The sequence below is a fragment of the Vulpes vulpes genome, chromosome 4, assembly GCF_048418805.1.
Source record: "Vulpes vulpes isolate BD-2025 chromosome 4, VulVul3, whole genome shotgun sequence".
In the NCBI taxonomy this organism is placed as follows: Eukaryota; Metazoa; Chordata; class Mammalia; order Carnivora; family Canidae; genus Vulpes; species Vulpes vulpes.
The window spans coordinates 86,952,714-86,972,992 of NC_132783.1; the positions used below are offsets into that span (position 1 = coordinate 86,952,714).

The following is a 20,279-nucleotide window of genomic DNA, read 5'->3' on the forward strand; positions in this document are numbered from 1 at the left end:
TCAGAGGCAAAAATGTATTCGTCTTTGTAAGCACAACCATTAAGATGTGAGCATGAATACCTGAGAGAGAAAACATTAAGGGAGAAAACAGGAAGAAATAGGAGGTAAGGCTTCTGAAAGCTAGAGAGGGAATGATGACGCATGAGCCCCCACCGAAAGCATTTCATAGAGTGTTGGGAGCAGGGCGGGGGGGGGGGGGGCGCATCCACAAAGATGGGGAGGGTAGGACCTGGGAGTGGGCTGAGGGCAAAGCTTTGTAGTGGGAAAGGTGGTGACCAGCACGTGTTCTGTGCCTAAGAGTTTTGAGAGTGAACCTCACAAATGGGAAAAAGGTGCTTGCATTTCTGTCTGCAGAATCACTATGGACCTGAAATCTACCCACTCTGCTTCTCCAAACACGAAAGCAAGTCTCCAGATGGAAAAAACTGAAATCAGGCTACAATATGAATAAAAAAAAAAAAAAAAAAACAGAGAGAAGAGAAAGAAAAGAAAAAGAAGGCTCAGGCGGGAAGCTGACAACCTTCTGCTCCTCTGGGGATTTAACCTATAGAGCTGGGGTACCAAACGCTAGACAGTCAGGAAATGTGGGTTCTTGTCCATATACTGCTTGGGACCAACTCTGTGACCCTGAACAAGTCTTACGTTAATCACACATAAAGTGAACTTTAGGGAAAATGATCTAGAACAGAGACATCTAAGGCATAACAGAGCATAAATCACCTTAGGACTGCCCCCATTCAAGTCACTGCTCCTGATGGGAATCTCTAATCAATCACAGAATTCTGGAGAGCAGAGCCCCAGAAAGTTAGTCTTTCCTGCTGAGCCTTGAATCTTCAGCAAAGCATTCTTGGAACTGCCACCAATTAATCAGAGTGGGCCCAGGAGATGACATGTTCACCAGTCCCTGGACCAGATCTCTTCTAATCCTTGAACACCAAAGCCACAAAATGCTACACATCACGCATATTCTCATTACAAATACCCTTAACTAAGTTCTACTTCTCTCTCTCCTTGGCTTTCTCCCAAGTCTTAGCAGCCAAGGCTATGAAAAAAAAACACCAGCTTTTAAGGCCCTCACTCCATGTCTGAAGCTCTGAAAAGCGACCTTGAGCATTTTCCTTGAGCCTCTTTACCTTAGGTTCCCTCAATTCTGCTAAAAATCACACCACCACCACCCCCCACCCTGGGCCCGATGTCCCCTGTACCCTCTTAAGGAGTTCATCAAGGTAGAGAATTCCATTTCTTTCCCTATGCTTTGAGATCATGGAATAGAAGACAGCCTAGGGAAGTTCAAAGACATTTAATTATTACTGTGGGTTCTTTTGAAAATTATTAAAAAGTCTGAAATTAGAAATTCAGATTTCCTCCAGATTCCTAAGAACAAACAGCTCGATTATAAATGGCTTAATATGTCTGTTTAATGTACACAAAATTATCTTTCAGGAAAGCAGGTTGTTTTTCATGTCATTGTGCATCTTAAAAAATATACCACCTATGGCAAAAAAGAGAGGGATTCAAGGTCTGACAAAATCTACCGCAGAAATAATTAGCACCAGAGGCTGTGTCTGAAAGAGAGTTAAATGAAAGAGAATCTAGTTTCTTATTTATTTCTGGTCTCTCTATCTGGATCTCTCTATCACACCCCAGGGAAGAAGAATTGTATCTTTGAGAGCTGGAAGGATGACTTGAGTAGTTGCCTCCACAAGGTCTGTCTGCTGGAGATGACCCTGAGCCCCCAGTAAGGCAACTCCCTCTGGGCCAGGGTGCTATGAAACCTGCATTAGCACTGAAACTTTCTGGGGAAACAACCAGATAAACCCACTGGTTTGCAAAGTGGGCACAGGCCACAGGAACAGTGACATTTTGTAATGCAGCATCCAGGAAACCGCTCGGTCCTTACTGCGAAGGATTATTCGGACCGCCTTTGCTTAAATCCTATTCATTAAATCAGGAGCACTTGAAAGAGTCGATTGAGGTTTTGTTTAGAAGTTCATCGAAGTTTACCTAAAATGAAGCTCCATTTGGGGAACCTCCACGGCACCAAACCCACCAATCACCCACAGTGCTCGCACCCTTGCTGTGAATGTGGGGTCAGCCTGGTGGCTCCTGCCAGCCTCCAGGGTACACCACCACCTTGCTCCAGAGATTAAAAAAAAAAAAAAGACTTTCATGACAATTATGCTTCCCCACTGTTCCACCTCTCCTGGGTGCCTCTTCCACTCACTATTTCCTATAAATGTGCCTCTTATGAAACGTTTACAGGTACTGCTTCTACCTCCAGAAGAGGAATGGACTTCCAGGAACATGGTGACATGCTTCAACAGCAGTTCTGTTACAGCAAAGGACAGAGGCTGTATCTCATCCAAGGTCTCCCCAAACAGAGGCTGCTCGGCTGGAAGGAAGGCTTCTCTTAAAGTCTGTGTTGGTGCTCGTGTGGTTACCAAGTCGGAACTCGACCCCCTTGGAGGTTTCCGACTGCTTAAAGATAACTCAAGGGAGATCCGAGATGGAGATAGTTTCAAAGAAGCCCACTTCCCCTGGGAGAACCTGGCCTTTGGGAGATGACCCACCCCCCCAAGGCATCCTTCCTCCTGCCCGACCCCACAGTCACATGTCCTGCTCCTTCTGCGAGCTGTTTCCGTTCCTGCATAAGGAGATCTGCCTGGAAAGGAGTCGGGAGGGAAAGAATCATAGGTGAGTGTGAGGCAGAGGCCCCATCACACAGGGAGACTTGTAGAGTTTATTTTAAATGAAACACGAAGCCAAGGGGAGGGCCACGCAGGGACGCCCCTGGACTATTTCCTGCTTCTCTTCACTTGCTCCAGCAGATGGGAGAAAGACAACTCTCCTTTATCCTTTGACCAACTCAGCTCTCCCAGTGTCTAGCACGTTGTCAAGAGCACAACAGGTTGGAGGTGAACCCTCGCTGCCTTTACAGGTGGAAGGACGGGATAGGGATGAGAAAACGCAAAAACACTTGGGGCCTTAAGGGGACAAACTATCGCTACCCTCCTGTCTCAGTCATAGAGACGCCAAGACCTTGAAGGGGAATGGACTTGCCCAAGGTCACCAGGAAGGTTACAGCAGAGCCAGGATAAGAACCCACTTAGTTTGCTGCTGGCCACAGTTCCTCAGATGAAAGGAAGTGACTGTCACCTCTACTCTTATTTCCCAAATTGATCTTGAACGCTGTCACTAATCCCCAAAGCCCAGAGAGATACACCACATGACCCAAGGTGAGCAAAATGCTTTCCTTTTTCCTGATGATCGACGCTTTCCTCCTGGACAGGTCAAAGGTCCAAGAGCCCAGGGTGCCCACCTTGTGGCTTGGAGGGAGATATATAGCCGCCTCATGGCAGCTTCCCCAGGAGCCCATGCACATGCCTGAAGACAACCCCCTTCCCTTGCAGGAAGTTCTTTCCCACCCCTGGGGCACGATCCCAGGGAGAAGGCTGCGTGAGTGCCCCGCTGATCCAATTAGCTCCAGATAGATCTAGCCTGACATACAAGGAGAAGGGTCTGGAGCCCTCTCAGTGGGATTCCAAAGCCCACGCCTTCCTGTGCAAGTCAGGGCCCTCGCAGGCGCGAGTGGCGGCCAGGCAGCCAGCAGACTGCCCTCTGAAATGCCACTCTTCGGCAATTCGGCCTCCATTTCAAGCTATTTTTAATGTCAGCGAAGCCAGAATTTAAGAGAAGGTAGTGTGGAAACAGGGTCTTTGCTTCTTCTCCCCTTTTCTGTAAGCTGCTCCCTATCTCCCTTAGGACAGTCACTTCACCAAGAGCCGCCAAAAGAAAAGGAAAAAAAAAAAAACGGCTAATAAAGAAAAACGGGGAAAAGATCAAAAAGATCAAAATTCAGCCTCTTTGCTGAGGCAGGCTGGGAACAGATCTTGGAAGGTGTGGGTTTCTCTACCCTTCAGAGCAATCTGCTGGAATTCTCCACAGGTACAAGAAACCAGTACGACCAGTGCATTCACCTTCTGGATTCACCAGCATCCAACAAACAAGGAAAGTCCAGAGGTGTGCTTGCTCAGGGTGGAGGCACCTAGTGCTGCAGGTAAACCCCACCCACCCACTCCCCAGGAGAAGACCTATGTCCCAGCAGGCTGGGGAACTGGGAACTCAGCTTCCACGCAGACAGGCCCCCGGCTTCCCAGCGTTGTCATGATCTTCTGCATCCGTACCACGCCAATTGTATGAACTAAAATTAACTGGATGAGCAAAACCATGGCCCTGCTGCTTAAAAGGCCTGCATGCATTTAATGGAGTTTTCGAGTGCCCTGATTCCTTAAGAAAGATGACAGACAAGCAAATGTCCTGCCCTAGTTCCCTCACTACTCAAATGCTAGAGAACATTTTTTTGCAATAAAATTTTTAGGGCAAATGGTGGATTTCTGTTGTTGTCATTCCCCTGAAGTTTTTTTTTTTTTTTTTTTTTTCTGGAAAAGGCCTCATTCTAGACCCATACCCTAAAAATGGGGCTTCTAGTGCACCAAATCGGGATGTTTGGGGCCTTGCAGGCACGAGTCAGTCTGCCTCCTCCTAAACATAGCCTAGTAAACTAAACTTGGAAGCATCAGCTTGTGTGTGGTCCCGAGTGTGACTTTCCGAGCACGTGCCCCCAGCAACGACAACGGCTGGCGACTTTGTCATCCGCGTCATCCCTATTTTTGAGTCTCCCTGCTAAACAAACTTCCGCAGCTGAAATGGAGGCTCCAAGGAGAGTTTCAGCCCACCAGGGTATTTTTCTGGCAAATAGAGGCTGCTAAACCATTGGCACTCTCCGAAGGCCCTGGGGGAAAAGCCAAGTGAGAAAACTCTCCCAGCTCAAGATGGTGGGCATTCCATTTCCTACAAAGCCTCCAGGGGGTGCCAGCTTTTACTGATGGGAAAGGAGAAGTTCATTTAACATTAGTCATAGAAACACATTTGCTCAGGCCCCTTGGGCCCAGCAGCAGAAAAACACAGGATGTGTGATCGGGACTAGAAAAGTCAGGCTCCCAGGCCTGTCCAAGGACCGATGGAGAGGCCATGGGCTCTGATTTATGACCAAAGTCCTTCAGAAATCTTGCCTCCCAGAGCACTGTAGCAAAACTCAGGCATAACATTTGCACTTTCAACATTTTGAATGATTTCACTTTGCAGATTTTGCTAGAAGAACTAACATGTGTCCAGTGCCTTAAATAACATCTGACACCTGGTAGATCTTCCAGGAATGTTCAAAAGAATGAATGAATGAATGAATAGCTCAAAGGAGACGCCTTGCATGTACAGCAGAATCTGTGTCCTCTTCTGGTGACAGCACAGTCTCCTGAATCCTTCCAACAGATTTGTGGTTGCTGCCCGCCAAAATGAATGTTAAAGACACCTCCCCATGGACTGGAGATGACGTGTTCTCTGAAACCAGCTCTGTGTCTGTCAGCCCCCTCCCCACACCCCGCCCCATCCAGGAAGGATGACATGGGGACCACAGTAATAAGAAAACTTGACCCTTGACACAAGCACCTACAATGTATGGCTCCCAGAGTGAGCCCAGTTTGCCCTCCAGCCCCTGGGCAGCTCCAGGAGGCTACATGAAGTGAGAATTTCCTGGCTGACTTGACATTGGTGAGTCGGGGGGGCATGAGGCAGCCTCAGAAATGACAGGGCCTGAATTGTGTGCGTGGAGCAAACCTCATGAGCTGCCTGGAGGCAAACCAGGGCCTGCCTGGGACACTCAGAACCCTTTCAAATGGCCATGCCCAGAGCTGGCTCGGCTCTCTGAGAGGACATCTGAGTGTGGTGAAGTCCAAGGGCTGCTCCACCTCTGTTGCAGGAAACGATTTATTCTCCACTCCCTCCACACCAGCGCATTTCCTCCGTGACATGTCTCTGGGCTCACACAACAATGACAAAGTAATAACAGCTAATGCTTAGCAAGCATTCACCATCTAAGAGCCACTATTCTCAACATTGTATACATATTGATGAATCACATTTTACAACGTGAAGAGCAAGGACTATTACTATGCCCACTGGACAGATGAGGAAACTGAGGCACCAGAATGGAAAGAACTTGCCCAGGGTAAAAGACCGAGAGAGGGCCAAGCTGGACTCAGCAGAAGGGCTTCAGGGACTGCACCCCTAACAGGCTCGAGACCATGCACAACAGCCCTCAGCATGCTTTCCTGGGGATGCACATCCCAGGGAGAGAGGAAGAGTAGGAGCTGGAGAAGCCGGGGATGCTGAGCACTCTACCTATCCTCCTGGTTGGTTCCAACCAAAATGAGAAAAAGACACAAGGAGCCAGATGGAGATCAAGGGAGTAGGAGCCTTGCGTCAGAGAACGCTAGCTCAGCAGAGGGGCAGGGCTCCTGTCTCCCAGCCCAGACCCAGAAGCTGAAACAGAAAGAATAGAAGCAAGAGCGACTGGCGAGGGAGAGCCCTGTAGTGACCTAGCTCACTGATCAGGTGTCCACTGGGTGCTACATTCAGTTCCATGTGCCAGGGAACACCAACAAAGGTATGTGGGTGGGGCAGAAAGGTGACCAGATATAGAGGAATGAATGAAGAGCAGATAAGGTGGGAGGACAACACAGGCACCTCTCCCCTCAGAAGCCCCAGAGGAGAGAGGCCGTGGGCATAAGCACTTGCCACCAGAGCCCAGAGGCTGCCCCTGGGAGTCAGAGACAAACAGCCAGGACGAAGCAGGCTGCTCCTGGGCCAGGATGCTTTTCCTCTCCCCAGAGCTGTCCGAGGATTTGTTTCTGAAACTCTCCTTCATTTTCACAGGGGAGGCCAGGGGCGCCAACACACCAGCTAGTAAAATTAACAGCTATTTTACAGAATGTGCTGGAGAGGCTGGCCCACGGAGCACGTGGCCTGCAGACGGGCAGTGCACACAAGCGGCCGGTGTGGCCGAGGCGCAGAGCCTGCAGGCCCAAACCAGGCATGTCCTCCGGGGTGGGGACCGGACTCTGGGCTGCTGGGCAGGGCCCGGGGTGGGCTGACCTTCAGGGGATGGACGCAGGCAGGTGGAGATGCAGGGAGCACCCCCTGCTACAGGATCCCCGGCACACTCCATTGACCTTGGGGAGGGGAAATCCGTTAACCAAGCCAGTTGGGAACCTGCTGTCACACTTGGCTCTGGCCTTTGTCTCCCCACCTCTACCCTCATCACTTGGTTGAGGTTGTGGGAATAAACGTCTGCCCAAGGGGCTAGATGGTACCTGTGGCCCATTAGCTCGTGCTACGGGGAACCACGAGGCAAGTCTCGTGGGTGGCTTAGAAATACTGACAGTCACGGAGCAGAGGGGAACTTAATGATCTAGTTCAGGGGCTGGCAAACATTTTCTGTACAGGGCCAGACAGTAACTATTTTAGGCTGGCGGGTATCTTGGACTCTGTGGATACTACTCAATTCTGCATTGCAGTGCAGTACAAAAGCAGCCATCGACAATATGTAAATGAGTGAGCATGGCTGTGTCCCAATAAAGCCTTGTTTATGAACACTAAAATTTGAATTTCATATAACTCCACATGTCACAAGATATTCTTCTTTTGATTTTTTTTAAAACACCATTAAAAATGTAAAAACCCTCCTTAGCTTGTGAGCAAAACAGGCAGGGAGCTAGATCGGGACCCTGGGTGACAATTTGCTGATCCCCAGACTACTTCCACATTTCCCAAGGCGTGTTCTTTGTGACGCCTACAGGTGCTTCACAAGGAAAGGGTTCCATGGTGACACAGGAATGGGAAACCCTGGGCAAAGCAAAGTCTTTCTGCCTTTTTACTGCGGGACTTCTTCAAGCCTGACACACTGATACGCGTTGACAAATCTCAAAAAAAAAAGGAGAGAAATGAAGTCTGTCCAAGTTCCAGGAAACCATTTTTATCCTAGAGCAGCTCCCAGATCTAGTTTTCTGTAGAACCCAATTAAAGCAGTGAGGAAAAAGTCTAACCAACTGGCAGCAACGGCACCAAATGTGATCCTGCCCATCTTTGAATGTCTCCAGTGACAGGCAGCTCAGCACCTAGCATGAGCACCTGCTGGATTCAGCAACTTCTCCGACTCAGTTTTCCCACCCCCTACCAACGGTGCCAGGTCACAAATAAGGAATCTATGGCAATCTAGTGTGCCCTTCAACAGGTGAGGACAAACCTCTCCTGTTCAATGATATAAAGAAAGCACACCTTTCTGGACTTATTGATTCATATCCAGAATATAAACTCTTTGCACGGGATAAAATGAAGAGCCATTATTAAGTCCTGGAGAGGGATTGCCATGCATTTCCTTTCAAAGAAGCCTCCCTCAGGGGAGTTTAAAAAAAAAAAAAAAAAAACCTCAAACAAAATCTTGACTTACTCCCAAGTGCACAGACAGCAGGATCTACCTATCTACTGTAAGAACAGTCTTCCTAAGAATGTAGGCCTATGACACCTCTGGTCTTTCCGCTACATAGGTCATTTGTAGGTGATATAAAAATTTTAGGTAGATATGCCTAAAAGATAATAAAAAAAGGGAGCAGGCATGAATGAGAAGAGAGAGGAGATGGAAACGTGAGCTATGCGTGAATTTGCCACCAGGCAGCCCTGGAAATGAAAAGTAGAGGATGCTGATGAGAAATGTCAGCAGCACCATGAGTCACCTAAAGGGGGAAATGAAAGCAATAAATGTCACATATTTGATTAAGCGCATGCCCACGTGCCCCTCCAATTTTGTTCAACTGGTCCGATCTCATGCACAGATGACGCAACAGAGAACACATCTAACTCTATTAAACCAATAGGATTATTGCTATCTGAAAGGCGTTTTTGATACATATTTTCTTTGGAGCCCTAGGAGATAAAGATAGAATGGCCCAGCCTGTGTATATAATGTGAATGTAAAATGCCACACATGCGATGAATGTAGGATGATAAAGGGAAAGACTGGTGGTTTTCTTTCTCCTTCTTCGACAAATCATCCCGATGACGGTAAAGCAGGTAGCATATCTTCTCGGTTCATGGATTAGATTTAGATGTTTCCTGGAGCAATATTCAAACAGAGTGGCATGGGAATATGGGGGAAATAACCGAAAAAAGAGAGCAGTTCTAAGAGTTCTATCTTTGCTTAAGGAGCTGATCATTGTATGGACAAAACGTGTCTTTGAAGAGAAGCGCAAAGCACTGAATGTGTAAAGGAACTGGGGTGCGGTCGGAGCCCCGTAGAGACTGCTTCCACCTTGAGGTGAGGCCTGGCTTGGCCATGAGACACAGTTTTTCCTTAGGGAGATAGCCGCTCTGAGGTCAATGTAGGGCTTGGCCATGAGACACAGTTTTTCCTTAGGGAGATAGCCGCTCTGAGGTCAATGTAGGAATTAATATGAACTTTCAGAAACAAGATGCTTAACAAAGATGCGGTGAGTAGTGTACGTGCGTGCCTATGTTTAGCCATGTGTGTTTCTATGTGTCTAGAACTGTCCTCATTACAAATGGGTTCTCTGGTACTATCCCTCTTGTGCTTTCTTACCTTAGAAAATTCCTTCCTAAGGAAGTTCTTCCAGTTTCTGCCTTTTGCTTTCTTTATTTATTAAATAGGGAACTGAATAGACCACGGATCAGCAACCTATGGCCATGAAGAACAGTCTGGCCCGCCACCTGTTTTTGTCAAGCTTTACCGGCACACAGTCACACCTGAATATTGGCTGTGGCTGCTTTCAAGTTACGATGGCAGAGTTGAGTCACTGCGACAGAGTCCCTGTGGTCTGCAAAGCCTACAACCCTTACTATCTGGCCCTTTACAAAATCCCTAACCAACCCTGAACTAGACCATCGCGCTTCCTGATTGTGGCTTATGATTCTGTAAAGTACAACCAAACAATACAAAAGCCTATTGCTTTTGTAGGGCTTCCTGCCCTCTTTGTTTATCTACACTGCCTTATTCTTAGAAAGATTTAATTAGCTCACAAAACACCAATGGAGCATATATCCACATACAACGTAAAGTTTGAGGAGGAGAGTGAGGAAATAGGGACAAAGAGAAAGTGAGCCAAGAGACACAGAGACGGCGTCAGGGGGGTGTTGAAGGTGTAGAATGCAAATCCTGAGATGCTGTGTGTTTTCCGTGGGCCACGAACTTGGCTCGCAGGAGCCACTATGAGAGGAGGGCCATGATCTCCTTCCCAACGTAAAGTGTTCCCTGAAGGTCCACCAGGAAGACCACAGCAATCCCTGCCGGAGATAACTACTCATCTCCTGAGTCTGCGCATTAAAGGGATGACATGAGATATAGCGACCAAAGCCCCAGCAACCCCCAAACAGCTGGGAGGTACCTCCATGGCATTTACTGCTACACTGAACCGTGGCATGTGCCAACTCCACGTCCCAAAGTGGACTTTACACCAATTCTCCCAGAATGTTCCCAAATTTTAAATAAGCATGTACCCCCTTTAATAATCAGAAAATAATAAAGATATTTAATTTTAAAAGATAAATAAAGGATGCAGCCACTCTGGACCACCTGGTGGTCATTTTGATGCAGAACCTCTCAGCCATGCGCTCCAGGAGGAGACCCTGTCCAGTCTTGCTCCCGTCCTGAAGGTAAGCCTGAGTGCCACGGCGGAGACAAGGCAGGCTATTCCGAGAGCCGATGCCAAGGCTCCAGGTGTGAACTATAAAAAGCTACTGGTGAATGGTGACTGTCATTTCTCCTTTTTCACACTGAGCTCTACAAATTTATATCTAGTTTATCAATATAAATAGTTTACACCCTGCATGTCTGTTGCTCGTGGCTTTATGCCCAGGGCCTAGAATAGTGCCTGGTGCAGATGAGAAATAAGTACTCAATGAATGAATGACGTGCTCGCCTGAGAGATCCCAGACAGCAGGTGTGTCTACAGATGTGCTGGGGCGGTCTTGGTGAATTCTCCACAACCTGGGCCTCACCCACAATGCCTAGCTTTGAGACTCTCACCTGTGACAATGAGACAGGTAAGAAAGCGGCCGAGGTGTAAAGGCCAAGCTCCTGAGCCATGTGTAAAAAAACAACCATATTAAAAACTGAACAGGGAAACTCTGAACAGCTGGATGTCTAGTCGTGCTTAGTCCCCCTGTTGCAAGGATAAACATTTGGACAGCTCAAGACAAACACAGCTCTGGGTTCTCAACAGACAGAGCTGCATTCTCGTGCGCACTGAGACTGCCATGTGGAATCTGCTCCTTCCTCGGAGCAAAGTTCTGCCTTCTCCTAAAGGAGAGGCCTGTCCTGAAGCACCGCCCGGGACTCCCGGACGCCTGCTCTCTGCACAGCAGGACCTGCTCGGCTCTGAGTGAGCCAGAGCAACCCGGGCAGGATTTTCTCCAAGGAGACCTTCAGAGAGCAGCTGGCATCACGGGGAGGCTGACGCGGACTGTGCTCGTCCATGCAAATGTTAAAGAGAATCAGGCCAAACAGCCTCAGGACCTAATTGGCTCAGACAGGAATGTCAAAGTGTCACAGCCAAAGCGACAGCTGACAAGGGCTTAGAAAAAGAAGAGGAATTATCTTCGACTGGGAAGTAATGACACAGAAAGAGCACTGGACAGGGAGTCCGGAGGCGCACACGTAAGGGCCCAGTTGTGTCACCTGAGGCTACATATTCTTCAGCAAGGCACTGCCCCTCCCAAGCCTTGGGCTCCTCAACTCTAAGATGGAGAGGAATCCATCGATAAGACTGGCTTGCTCACTTCCTTGTCGTGGACCCCTCAACCCAATAGCAAAACGAGAGATGTGGATCAAACACAACACGGTCCTTGCCCTTCAACCTGGTCATAACGGATGCGGCTCGCACAGTGCCCGGCTCACAAGAGGCTGGGGGTAACGTTCCTGTGAGCAGCAGTATCAAGATGACCACCGGTGCACTTGGCCTGTGAGCTCTGCTTCCCCCACACCACCCACATCCACCCACCTGCCTGCACCACTTGGTGCTCGCTCAGGCCTTGCTTCAGCAGGGCACACTACGTGCCTCACCTCTGCTCTACAACCACCCTCCGCTCACTCTGGGATGATCCCCTCTCCTCAATGGAACTTCATGATGCTTGCTCACAGTTCAAAGCTCAACTCAAATGCCTTGTTTTATGGTTTATGATTTAGGTATTCTTCTCGGCTTCTGACCCACTAAGCGGTCCCTTTCTTGTTTTCAAGCTTTTATCTTTGTTATCTTCTCTGCCACCGAGCGTGGGTTCAGTTCATCTTGAAATGGAGTTTGAGCTCAAAGGCTCTCCTCCCTATGAAGCGCCATGAAGGCTTTCTTGATGGTTCCTATGTCCCCGCGCTCAGAGCCCCCTATACACGCCCATACAATGCTTGTAGCCCTAGCATTTCTCCTCCAGACATTCCTTCAAGAACTTCCATCCATGGTGCAATGGAATGAGATCATTCCTTGTTTTCCAAAGAGTTGGAAAAAACGCCTAGCCAAGTCATCCTCGGTAAGTCTTGGCAGAGGCTGATGAAAAGGATCCGAGCTGCCTACTGTGGCCACGTGGAAGTGACAGGTATCACATTCGTGCAACCAAACAGTGGGCTGTGCTTCATCTACCATCACTACCACAGGTAGAGAAGGCACTGCTTGCATTTCTTCTCACATGAATGGCCAGACCCAGAATTCACCTCCGCAAGCTCCCCACACAGAATCTACTCATACACAAGCACAAAAGAGCAATGGAGCCTTTACTGAAGACCCTGCAGGGAGGCGAGGATGGTGGTAACTTGGCACAGCCTGCGGCAAGCCACCTTCAATTCCTCAGACGCTCCACACCGCCCTGTCTCTCCTGGGTCCTCCCCATCCAGGTTGTCTTCCTCCAGGCAGCAGCAAGCCTCACCAGTTCCTCTGGCCTCCTCTCCAAAACCACAGCTTTAGATTTCTCCCTTTCCTATGTTGCCAGCAGTTAACATCAGCCACAGTTTCACATCCAGACTCTCCAGAAGGCTCAGCTCCCCAAGCTCCCTGGGTTAATAGAACCTCATCCTCCTTGACGGCTATTTGGCCGTCACCTTTGTGACATGAGCATGGCATTCAGCGTCTCATTCCTTCCCTCAAGCAGCCTGTGAGATATTCATTCCAAACATAATGTAGAGTTCTCCCCAAGAAGGATTCTGGTGGTGGAACTTTCACCACCTCCCTACACCTTTCATCACCTCCTCACTGAGCTTTTGCCATGAAACATCACGGTTTCCAATGTCCCTGCCCGATCTTTGATTCACCCAACTGTCAGGACATTTCCATTCATTCTTTGAGCCAAATGTGTCTTGACCAAGCCCCAGCTTCTGGCCCAGGAAGGGCAGCTTCCAGAATTGCAACAAGAAATCATTTGGAATGCAGCATCCTTCTCGGGGAAACTCCCTTCCCAGAATAGACCCAAGAGAGCCGATGGGCACATACGGAGAGCTCTACGGATCCTGGCATCTATCGTTTATTGGGCTCTCTGCAGAATTCTGAGCACACATTACTTTGACTCCCTTCTCCTCTCCAAGATTACCAAGCGGCATATGTATGTGTGTGTGCATGCTCATGTACGTGTGCACACGTGTGTGCGTGCTTGTGCACACCTGCTCTGCTGGCAGAGGAAATGCTCTACATCTTCCCCAACACACCCTCTGTGCCCCATATGCCGGCCCACTCTGCAAATCCCCCCTCAAACCACTGGCTTATGCACACAGGGAACCCTGCCTCTACTCCATGACCCGCCATTCACCCCCACTTCCCAATAGCCAGAGGCCTGGAGAAGCCCCACCCCAGGAAACACGGCATCCCTCTACACAGAGGCATCATGGACCAGACAGTGGGCCTCCCCGAGGAGGAGGGAATTGTGGACTCACCAGGACTCTGCCGGTCAGCGTCTGGGCAGAAATCATCACCCCCGCCCAGTCCTTCACAGAGGTCATCCAGCCGACCTCGGCTGCCACTGCCTCCTCTTTTTCGTCCACTGGCTTGAGAGTGCCATCCGCCTGGCTTGAGCCATTGTTAATCTTCTGGGCCTCCTGGCAACAGAGAGAAAAGGGTTTAGAATAGGAACCAACTGGATTTATTAAACACAGCCTACCCCAAAGAATCAAAGTTGAAAGGGTCCTGGTGATGTGGGAACTGGCTTGAAGGTACGAGGGGCAGGGAGATGGGATGTACTATGGCTTTGGTTTTCTTTTAAATCTTTTTTTAAAAGGATCTTTTCTTTTTTTTTTTCTCTTAAAATATCTTTGTGAAAGAAAAAAGAATGAAATTATTCTCTTTCCACTTTAAAGGGGGAAAAAATCACTAAGCTCAGGAGAGAGAGCATCTTGTCTAAGGTCATGGAATGATTACAAAGGAGGTGAGGTTAACACGCTGTGGTGTCCACCTACCCAGCCTTCCTATCCTGCTCCCAGAAGTGCTCTATCTTTCTTCAGGAAATCCCCCATCTCCTCATCTCAATCTGTGTAGTTCAAAAGGAACTGAAGGCCCACACTGGCTCCAGGAATAGAGACTGATTAATTAGACCATCCCTTAGGCAACAGCGATTGGGTCAGTGATGGTTACACGACCTGTGCCAACCCAATACAATTCAAGCCCGGGACCTTTGTTGGAAAGAGTAGGAAAAGTAATCCTTCCCTGGGAATGAAGCCACCGCACAGGAGACAGAGAGCAGTGATAGAATACTGATGCCATCATTTGAACACCTGAATCCAGCTGTGCCTGAAATCCACACTAGACCTTTTTAATTACAAAAGGAAATAAATGCTCCTCCATGGCTAAAAACATGCTTGAGGACACAGGGCTGACTTCTTCAGATAAATGAGCCCCACCTTGGGCCCTAAATTGCATGCTTTAAATGCAAGGAGCCCTCTGCCTCAAATATTCTTCTCCCACAGAGAACCCAAGCTTAGTTCCTCACCTCCTTCAAGTCTCTGCTCAAGTATCACCTTTTAATGAAATCTTCTCCAGCTACCCTTTCAAACTTCCAACTCTGCCTTCCAACAGCACCACCTTTCTGTTTTACTTTTCATTCACAGTCTGCCTCCCCCTCCCAACTCCTGTACCCTGAGGGCCTTGGAAGAGTGCCTTGCATATAGGTGGCTCAATAAACACAAACGAAAAAATATAAAGAGCTATATGTATCAACCCCCTCCACCCCCCCCCCCCCCCACTGGGCTTAGGATTGTCAAACAAAATTCAGGGCACCCAGAGAAATTTGAGTTTCAGATAAATGAAACCCAATTTTTTTTTACACAGCACACAGTTATACTGAAAAAATATTCACTATATAAAATTTAACTGCGCCCCCTGCTCAAATATCCACGGAGATTCTTTTTGCAGATACAGATGTATAAAAGACGCCAGCAAATTATGTTCACCACTTAAAACCTTAGAATTAAATTTCAAAGCAAATAAGACAGTAGGGAATCACTGTGAGTCGGAGCAAGGGAGAGAAACCAAGGCAGGGGTGACCACCTTGGTCTGCAGTGAGTGGGGGTGAGGCAGAGAGATGAGAGGCAAGCTGAGAGGCACGGATGAGTCATCCCCTTGGGGACGGCGGGCGGGCAGGCAGGAAGCTGCTCCTGACACAGGGTTCTCCCCTTCTGGCCTCCATGGGCTCCAGGAAAGCTGGGAAGCCAAAGGCACTGGGTGCTCACGCCGTCTTTCTAAGTGTATTGGGCCACAGGGAGCTAGAAGAGTCTAAGAAGAGGTGTGGAGTGGGGGGACCACAGGGTGGGCACACTTGGGGACCACCTGACACCTGTGGGGTCTGCTGCCCAAGCCACCTAAGGCCAGTCTCAGTCCAGAGACCCCGAGTCTCCATCACACGGAGATTCGGCACAGGTTGGTGTACCGAAAATCACAACAGCCCTGATCCAGAGGCCCTTCCCCTGAATCTTAGGAACCAAAGTTGTGGATTCACTCTCTTGCCCCTACAGCATCCCCCAGCCCCATGAGATGGAGACAACACAGCCGGCCCCGTGGGTGCAGGCGGGGTTAAGCAGCGCCCAAAGGCACACGACACACTCAGTTAACTAGCCCACCACCTCCCACCTCTCCGCGAGCCACTGAGGCTCAAAAGCAGTGATTCTCAAGTTCAAGTAGGCATCAGAACCACTTGGAGGCCTTGTTAAAACACAGAGTGCTGTGCCCCGGGCCAGAACCTGCGTTTCTTTTTTTTTTTTTTTTTTTTTAGGATTTTATTTATTTATTCATGAGAGAGGGAGAGAGAGAGAGAGAGAGAGAGGCAGAGACACAGGCAGAGGGAGAAGCAGGCTCCATGCAGGGAGCCTGACGTGGGACTCGATCCCAGGACCCCAGGCTCAGGCCCTGGGCTGAACACGGCGCTAACCCGCTGAGCCACCCAGGCTGCCCAGAACCTGCATTTTTAGCACTTTCCCAGAGAATACCGACGCGGCCAGCCCGGGAACCCCACTTTGAGAACCACTGTTCCTAATCACGCTGGCCCAGCTTCATCATCCCCACCCTGATCTAAAATGGGACGTGGATCTTAACACCCAGCTCTCGCCCAGCCTCTCCCTTCACCCAGGACGGAACCACCGGCTTCTTGCAGAAGGAGGGGTTGTGAGGGGACAAGGGAGAGGTCGGTGCAAGGGCAAAGCCCTCAAACCAGAGGCTCTTGTGTCTCGGAGCCTCTGGAGCGGTGCCCCCAGCCATGCGTCCGAGCTGGAGGCTCAGCCTCCATAGACCTCGGAGGAGAGAAGCAGCATGAAGAGGGCCAGGAGGCAGGGAGTCCTCCCCAGTCTCGGTGGTTTCAATGCATCAATAATTCAGAGCACAAGAGGTGTACTGCAGATAATGCCCTTTTGCCAGCCCTCTTAACTATTGTTTTACAAGGCATTCATTATTTTAATTACTTTATGATAGGCAAGGAAAAACACAGACTAAAGAAAGATAATGCCCGTGTTATTATTTGCTTATACTCAATGCCGTGGGCTCAATTACCACATGCGGGAGGCAGGACTGGGGCAGTGGCAGGGCAGAAAGGAGGCCAGAGCTCTGCAGAGCCTGATGCCAGCCGGCCAGGTTGGCCCCACTCGGCCTGCGGGGAAGCACCCCCCCTCCACCTTTGACCTCACTCTGGCCAAAGCATTCCTCGCTGGCAGCAGGTACAGCCCCACGCTCTGGAGAAAAGAGGGCAGCGGCCCAGGGGGGTTGGGTTCTTGTGGAGGCACACGGCAGGGAAGAAACAGTAAGGGACAGCACCCAGTCTAATGGTGACTGGTCACCATTTATGAAGCCAGAACTGGGTGCCAACAACTAAAAATTAAGTGCTTTCCATGGACGAACTCACTTAGAGCTGATGATAATCCAACGGACAGCTGGGGTTACCCCCATTTTACAAACAGGGTAAGTGGGAGCAGGGATTTCTCAGAGGAAGGCACAGAGCTTGCAAGGGCTGGGGGCCGAGGGCCCCCCTGGGCTAAGTCAGCTATGCCACTTACAAGCTGGCTGCACTGGGCAGGTTACAATTCCAGAACTTCACCTCCTGCACAATAATGGGGACCAGCACGCCGACCCCACCGAGGTGGGGGGCGCAGCTTATGTAAGATAAATAATGCACAGTGTTTGGCCCGGTGCGAGGCAGTTAGAGTTGCCAAGACAGAGCACCCACTGACGGGAGGGATTGCCTCCAAGGATGTTCCGTTAAAACTGCACCACCCCATTGACTAGTAGCCCCGAAAGGGATGCCGATAACCCTAGGTGGGACCCTGAGCCAGAGAGAAGCCTTAATAAATAATTACAGGATGGAGGATAAGCAAGCGTAGGTTCTAACGGCTCTGGCTTTTCAATGAGGCAATGGGCCGCTGGATGGGAAGGCACCATGACTTCTGGAGGGGCTCCCGCAGGAGCTGGGTGGCACCTCCCCAGGCAGGGGGCCGCAGGGTTTCCTACACACGGTGGGCCTTGGACCAAGAGACCTCTTAGATTCCTTCTGACTCTGAACTCCATCAGATCAACCTCCCCACTCGAGATGAGGAGACTGTGGGCCAGAGGGAGGCTGCCTCCCGGGTCCCAGGACACCACTCCCTCCCCAGTGCCCCCAGGATACTGGGGGGGTGGGGTGGGAAACTGTTCTGAATGGCAGAGTGGGCATCCATCGAAACTTCCACTTCCCACTGCAGGGAAGGACCCAGATGCTCTTCCAGGAGGACTTCTGAGCAGGGTCAGGCAGTCAGCCCTGGCATCAGGAGGGACCTGGCCCTGATCCCCTCATTCATCCTCCACGGAGACCACTGTGTGTGTGTGTGTGTGTGAGAGAGAGAGAGAGAGAGAGACAGAGAGACAGAGAGACAGAGAGACACAGAGACAGAGAGACCCCATAAGCTACAGGCTCCAGCTACCTTAGCCTCAGACAGGACAGAGATTTTCTGAAATGGAGAGAAGGATGCCTTGGGGAGAAGAGGGGAAAACTAAGGAAGAAAGGACGGGGAAAGAATGAGACTGGGTAGGGCTTGGGGGGGGGGGGCATGTCCTGGAAGATGCAGACACGCTACAGCCACCCCCCTTGATAAAAGGGTTCCATCATACTTGGGAGGCCCCCCTTCCCCCCAGCCCTGCCCTCTCCCACCACCAGAGTCTTCTGTAAAACAAGCCACAGCTGCCTCCTGCAGACAACACAGGACAACATGTAATGCCAGCGCCTAGACCACAGGGCAGGGGTGCAGGTACAGGAGTCTGGGGGCACCCTGGAGGGCACCGTGGCCAGCTGGCCCCTCCGCCTGCCTGCTCTCACAGGCCTCACCCCTTCTGTGCCCTCCCCCATTCCTTTGAGTAACGTCCCCTTCTGTGACTTTCTGTTGGCGTGATGCGGAGGGCATCATGCCTCCCTTGTCACCTGTGGCCAAGGGTCCGACCAGACCACACTCACCTGGTGCTCACTACACAGAGCATGCATCTGTTAGACATTTAGGCATTTCTCCTGAATCATAGGATCAAACACCAAAGCCTGAGAAGGACCTCAGTAACCCCTTGGGATGCCAACACCCCTCACTATACACATGGGAACACCACGGGCAGGAGGGGAAGCCACATGCCCAGGGCCACCCGGCCCAGCCAGGAAGGAACCCCCAGCTGCCTCCGCTGCTCTCATCCTTGGTTGCCTCCTGAACCAGGTGAGTCACCCCCTTGAATCCAGCCCCAGGGAACCAGCCACTCCCAAGCACGTCCCTCCGCTGCACCAGCCCACAACGTGGAGTCTGAGTGTTCCTGGGACTGGAAGAAACCGCTGGTCCAGGCTCCTGGCCCAGGTAGAGGGGCTGTGGTGGGAAGCAACCTTCCTTGTCTAAAGGGCCTGGCTTTCCCCAGCCATGGAAGTGGCCCTGGCCCAGCAATGGAGAGCAAGCCCGTTCTAACCCCAGGACCCCATGGTCCCCAGTCTTCAGTTCCGGGCCCTCTCTCCATCTCTCGTCCTTTCTGAATTGGACCCAGTAGACTGTAAACTTCAGGTTTGTGGTGTGGTGGGAAGAACTTTGAGCATCAAAATACTCAAATCCAAGTCTAGGTCTTCTGGATGGCCCTAGACAAGCCAGTTCATTTCTCAAAGCCTCTTCTATCTACAGCAATGAGTAGTGCCTTGTAACCTGATACGGAGTACAGCACTTTCTGGAAGCGCCAGCTGTCCTATTGAGGGTGGGCAACAGCGGCATCAGCGCCCTCTGGTTTGGACCGGAAGCAATGCTGCTCTGGAGAAAGGAATCCCAGACCCCAACGCCAGGCCTTGCAGAGCACATGGCTCGACTCTCAGATCCCCATGGAGCTGCATCACACGGGGCAGGACCCCCACCATCTCCCCAGGCCCCAAGAGGATGCTGGCCACCTGTGAGCTGCCACTGCACCTGCTCCTGCCTGGCGGGCCTCACTCTCCCTGGGATACCCTCGCACCCACACCTGTCGGGCTGGGCCAGGTGCCAAGGCCACGGTGGGCACCACACCTGGTGGGTGACCTCAGAGGGGCCATTGGGGGGGGCGGCCAGCTGCTGGGAGGAATCCAGAGCTGCCTCACTGCGCTCTGCTGGGGCTGCCCCCAGGGGCTCCAAATCTGGCTCGATTTCCTCTCAGTTCCTTGGACAACGGCTCCTTGTCCCAGATCTGGGAAGTTGCTTAAACAGTGATCATCTGGGAGGAAAACTACTCTTGAAAATGTAAGTCGGATCATGTTGGTGCAGTGCCAACACCCTCCTGTGGCTCTTCATCCCACTGGGAGGACAAGTCACAGCCTTCACACAGTCCAACGCACCCAATCTGTCCGCGCCTGCTGCCATCCCTCAAGTCTCCCACTCGCTCGCTCACTCCAGCCACGTCAGCCTC

At 50.6% G+C, this 20,279-nt stretch overlaps 1 protein-coding gene across 32 annotated transcripts in view; it reads right to left on the bottom strand.

Annotated features, from left to right (window-relative positions):
• KCNMA1 (potassium calcium-activated channel subfamily M alpha 1) overlaps positions 1-20,279 on the bottom strand; it is a 717,848-nt gene that overhangs the window by 486,621 nt on the left and 210,948 nt on the right. For all 32 annotated transcript variants that reach the window (XR_012001127.1, XR_012001126.1, XM_072756332.1 and 29 more), the window contains exon 2: positions 13,817-13,978. Coding sequence is in view for 30 of the 32 variants with exons in the window: in XM_072756332.1 (XP_072612433.1) it covers positions 13,817-13,978 (162 nt within the window). In the remaining 2 variants the exon portion in view is untranslated. The remainder of the gene's footprint in view (positions 1-13,816; positions 13,979-20,279) is intronic.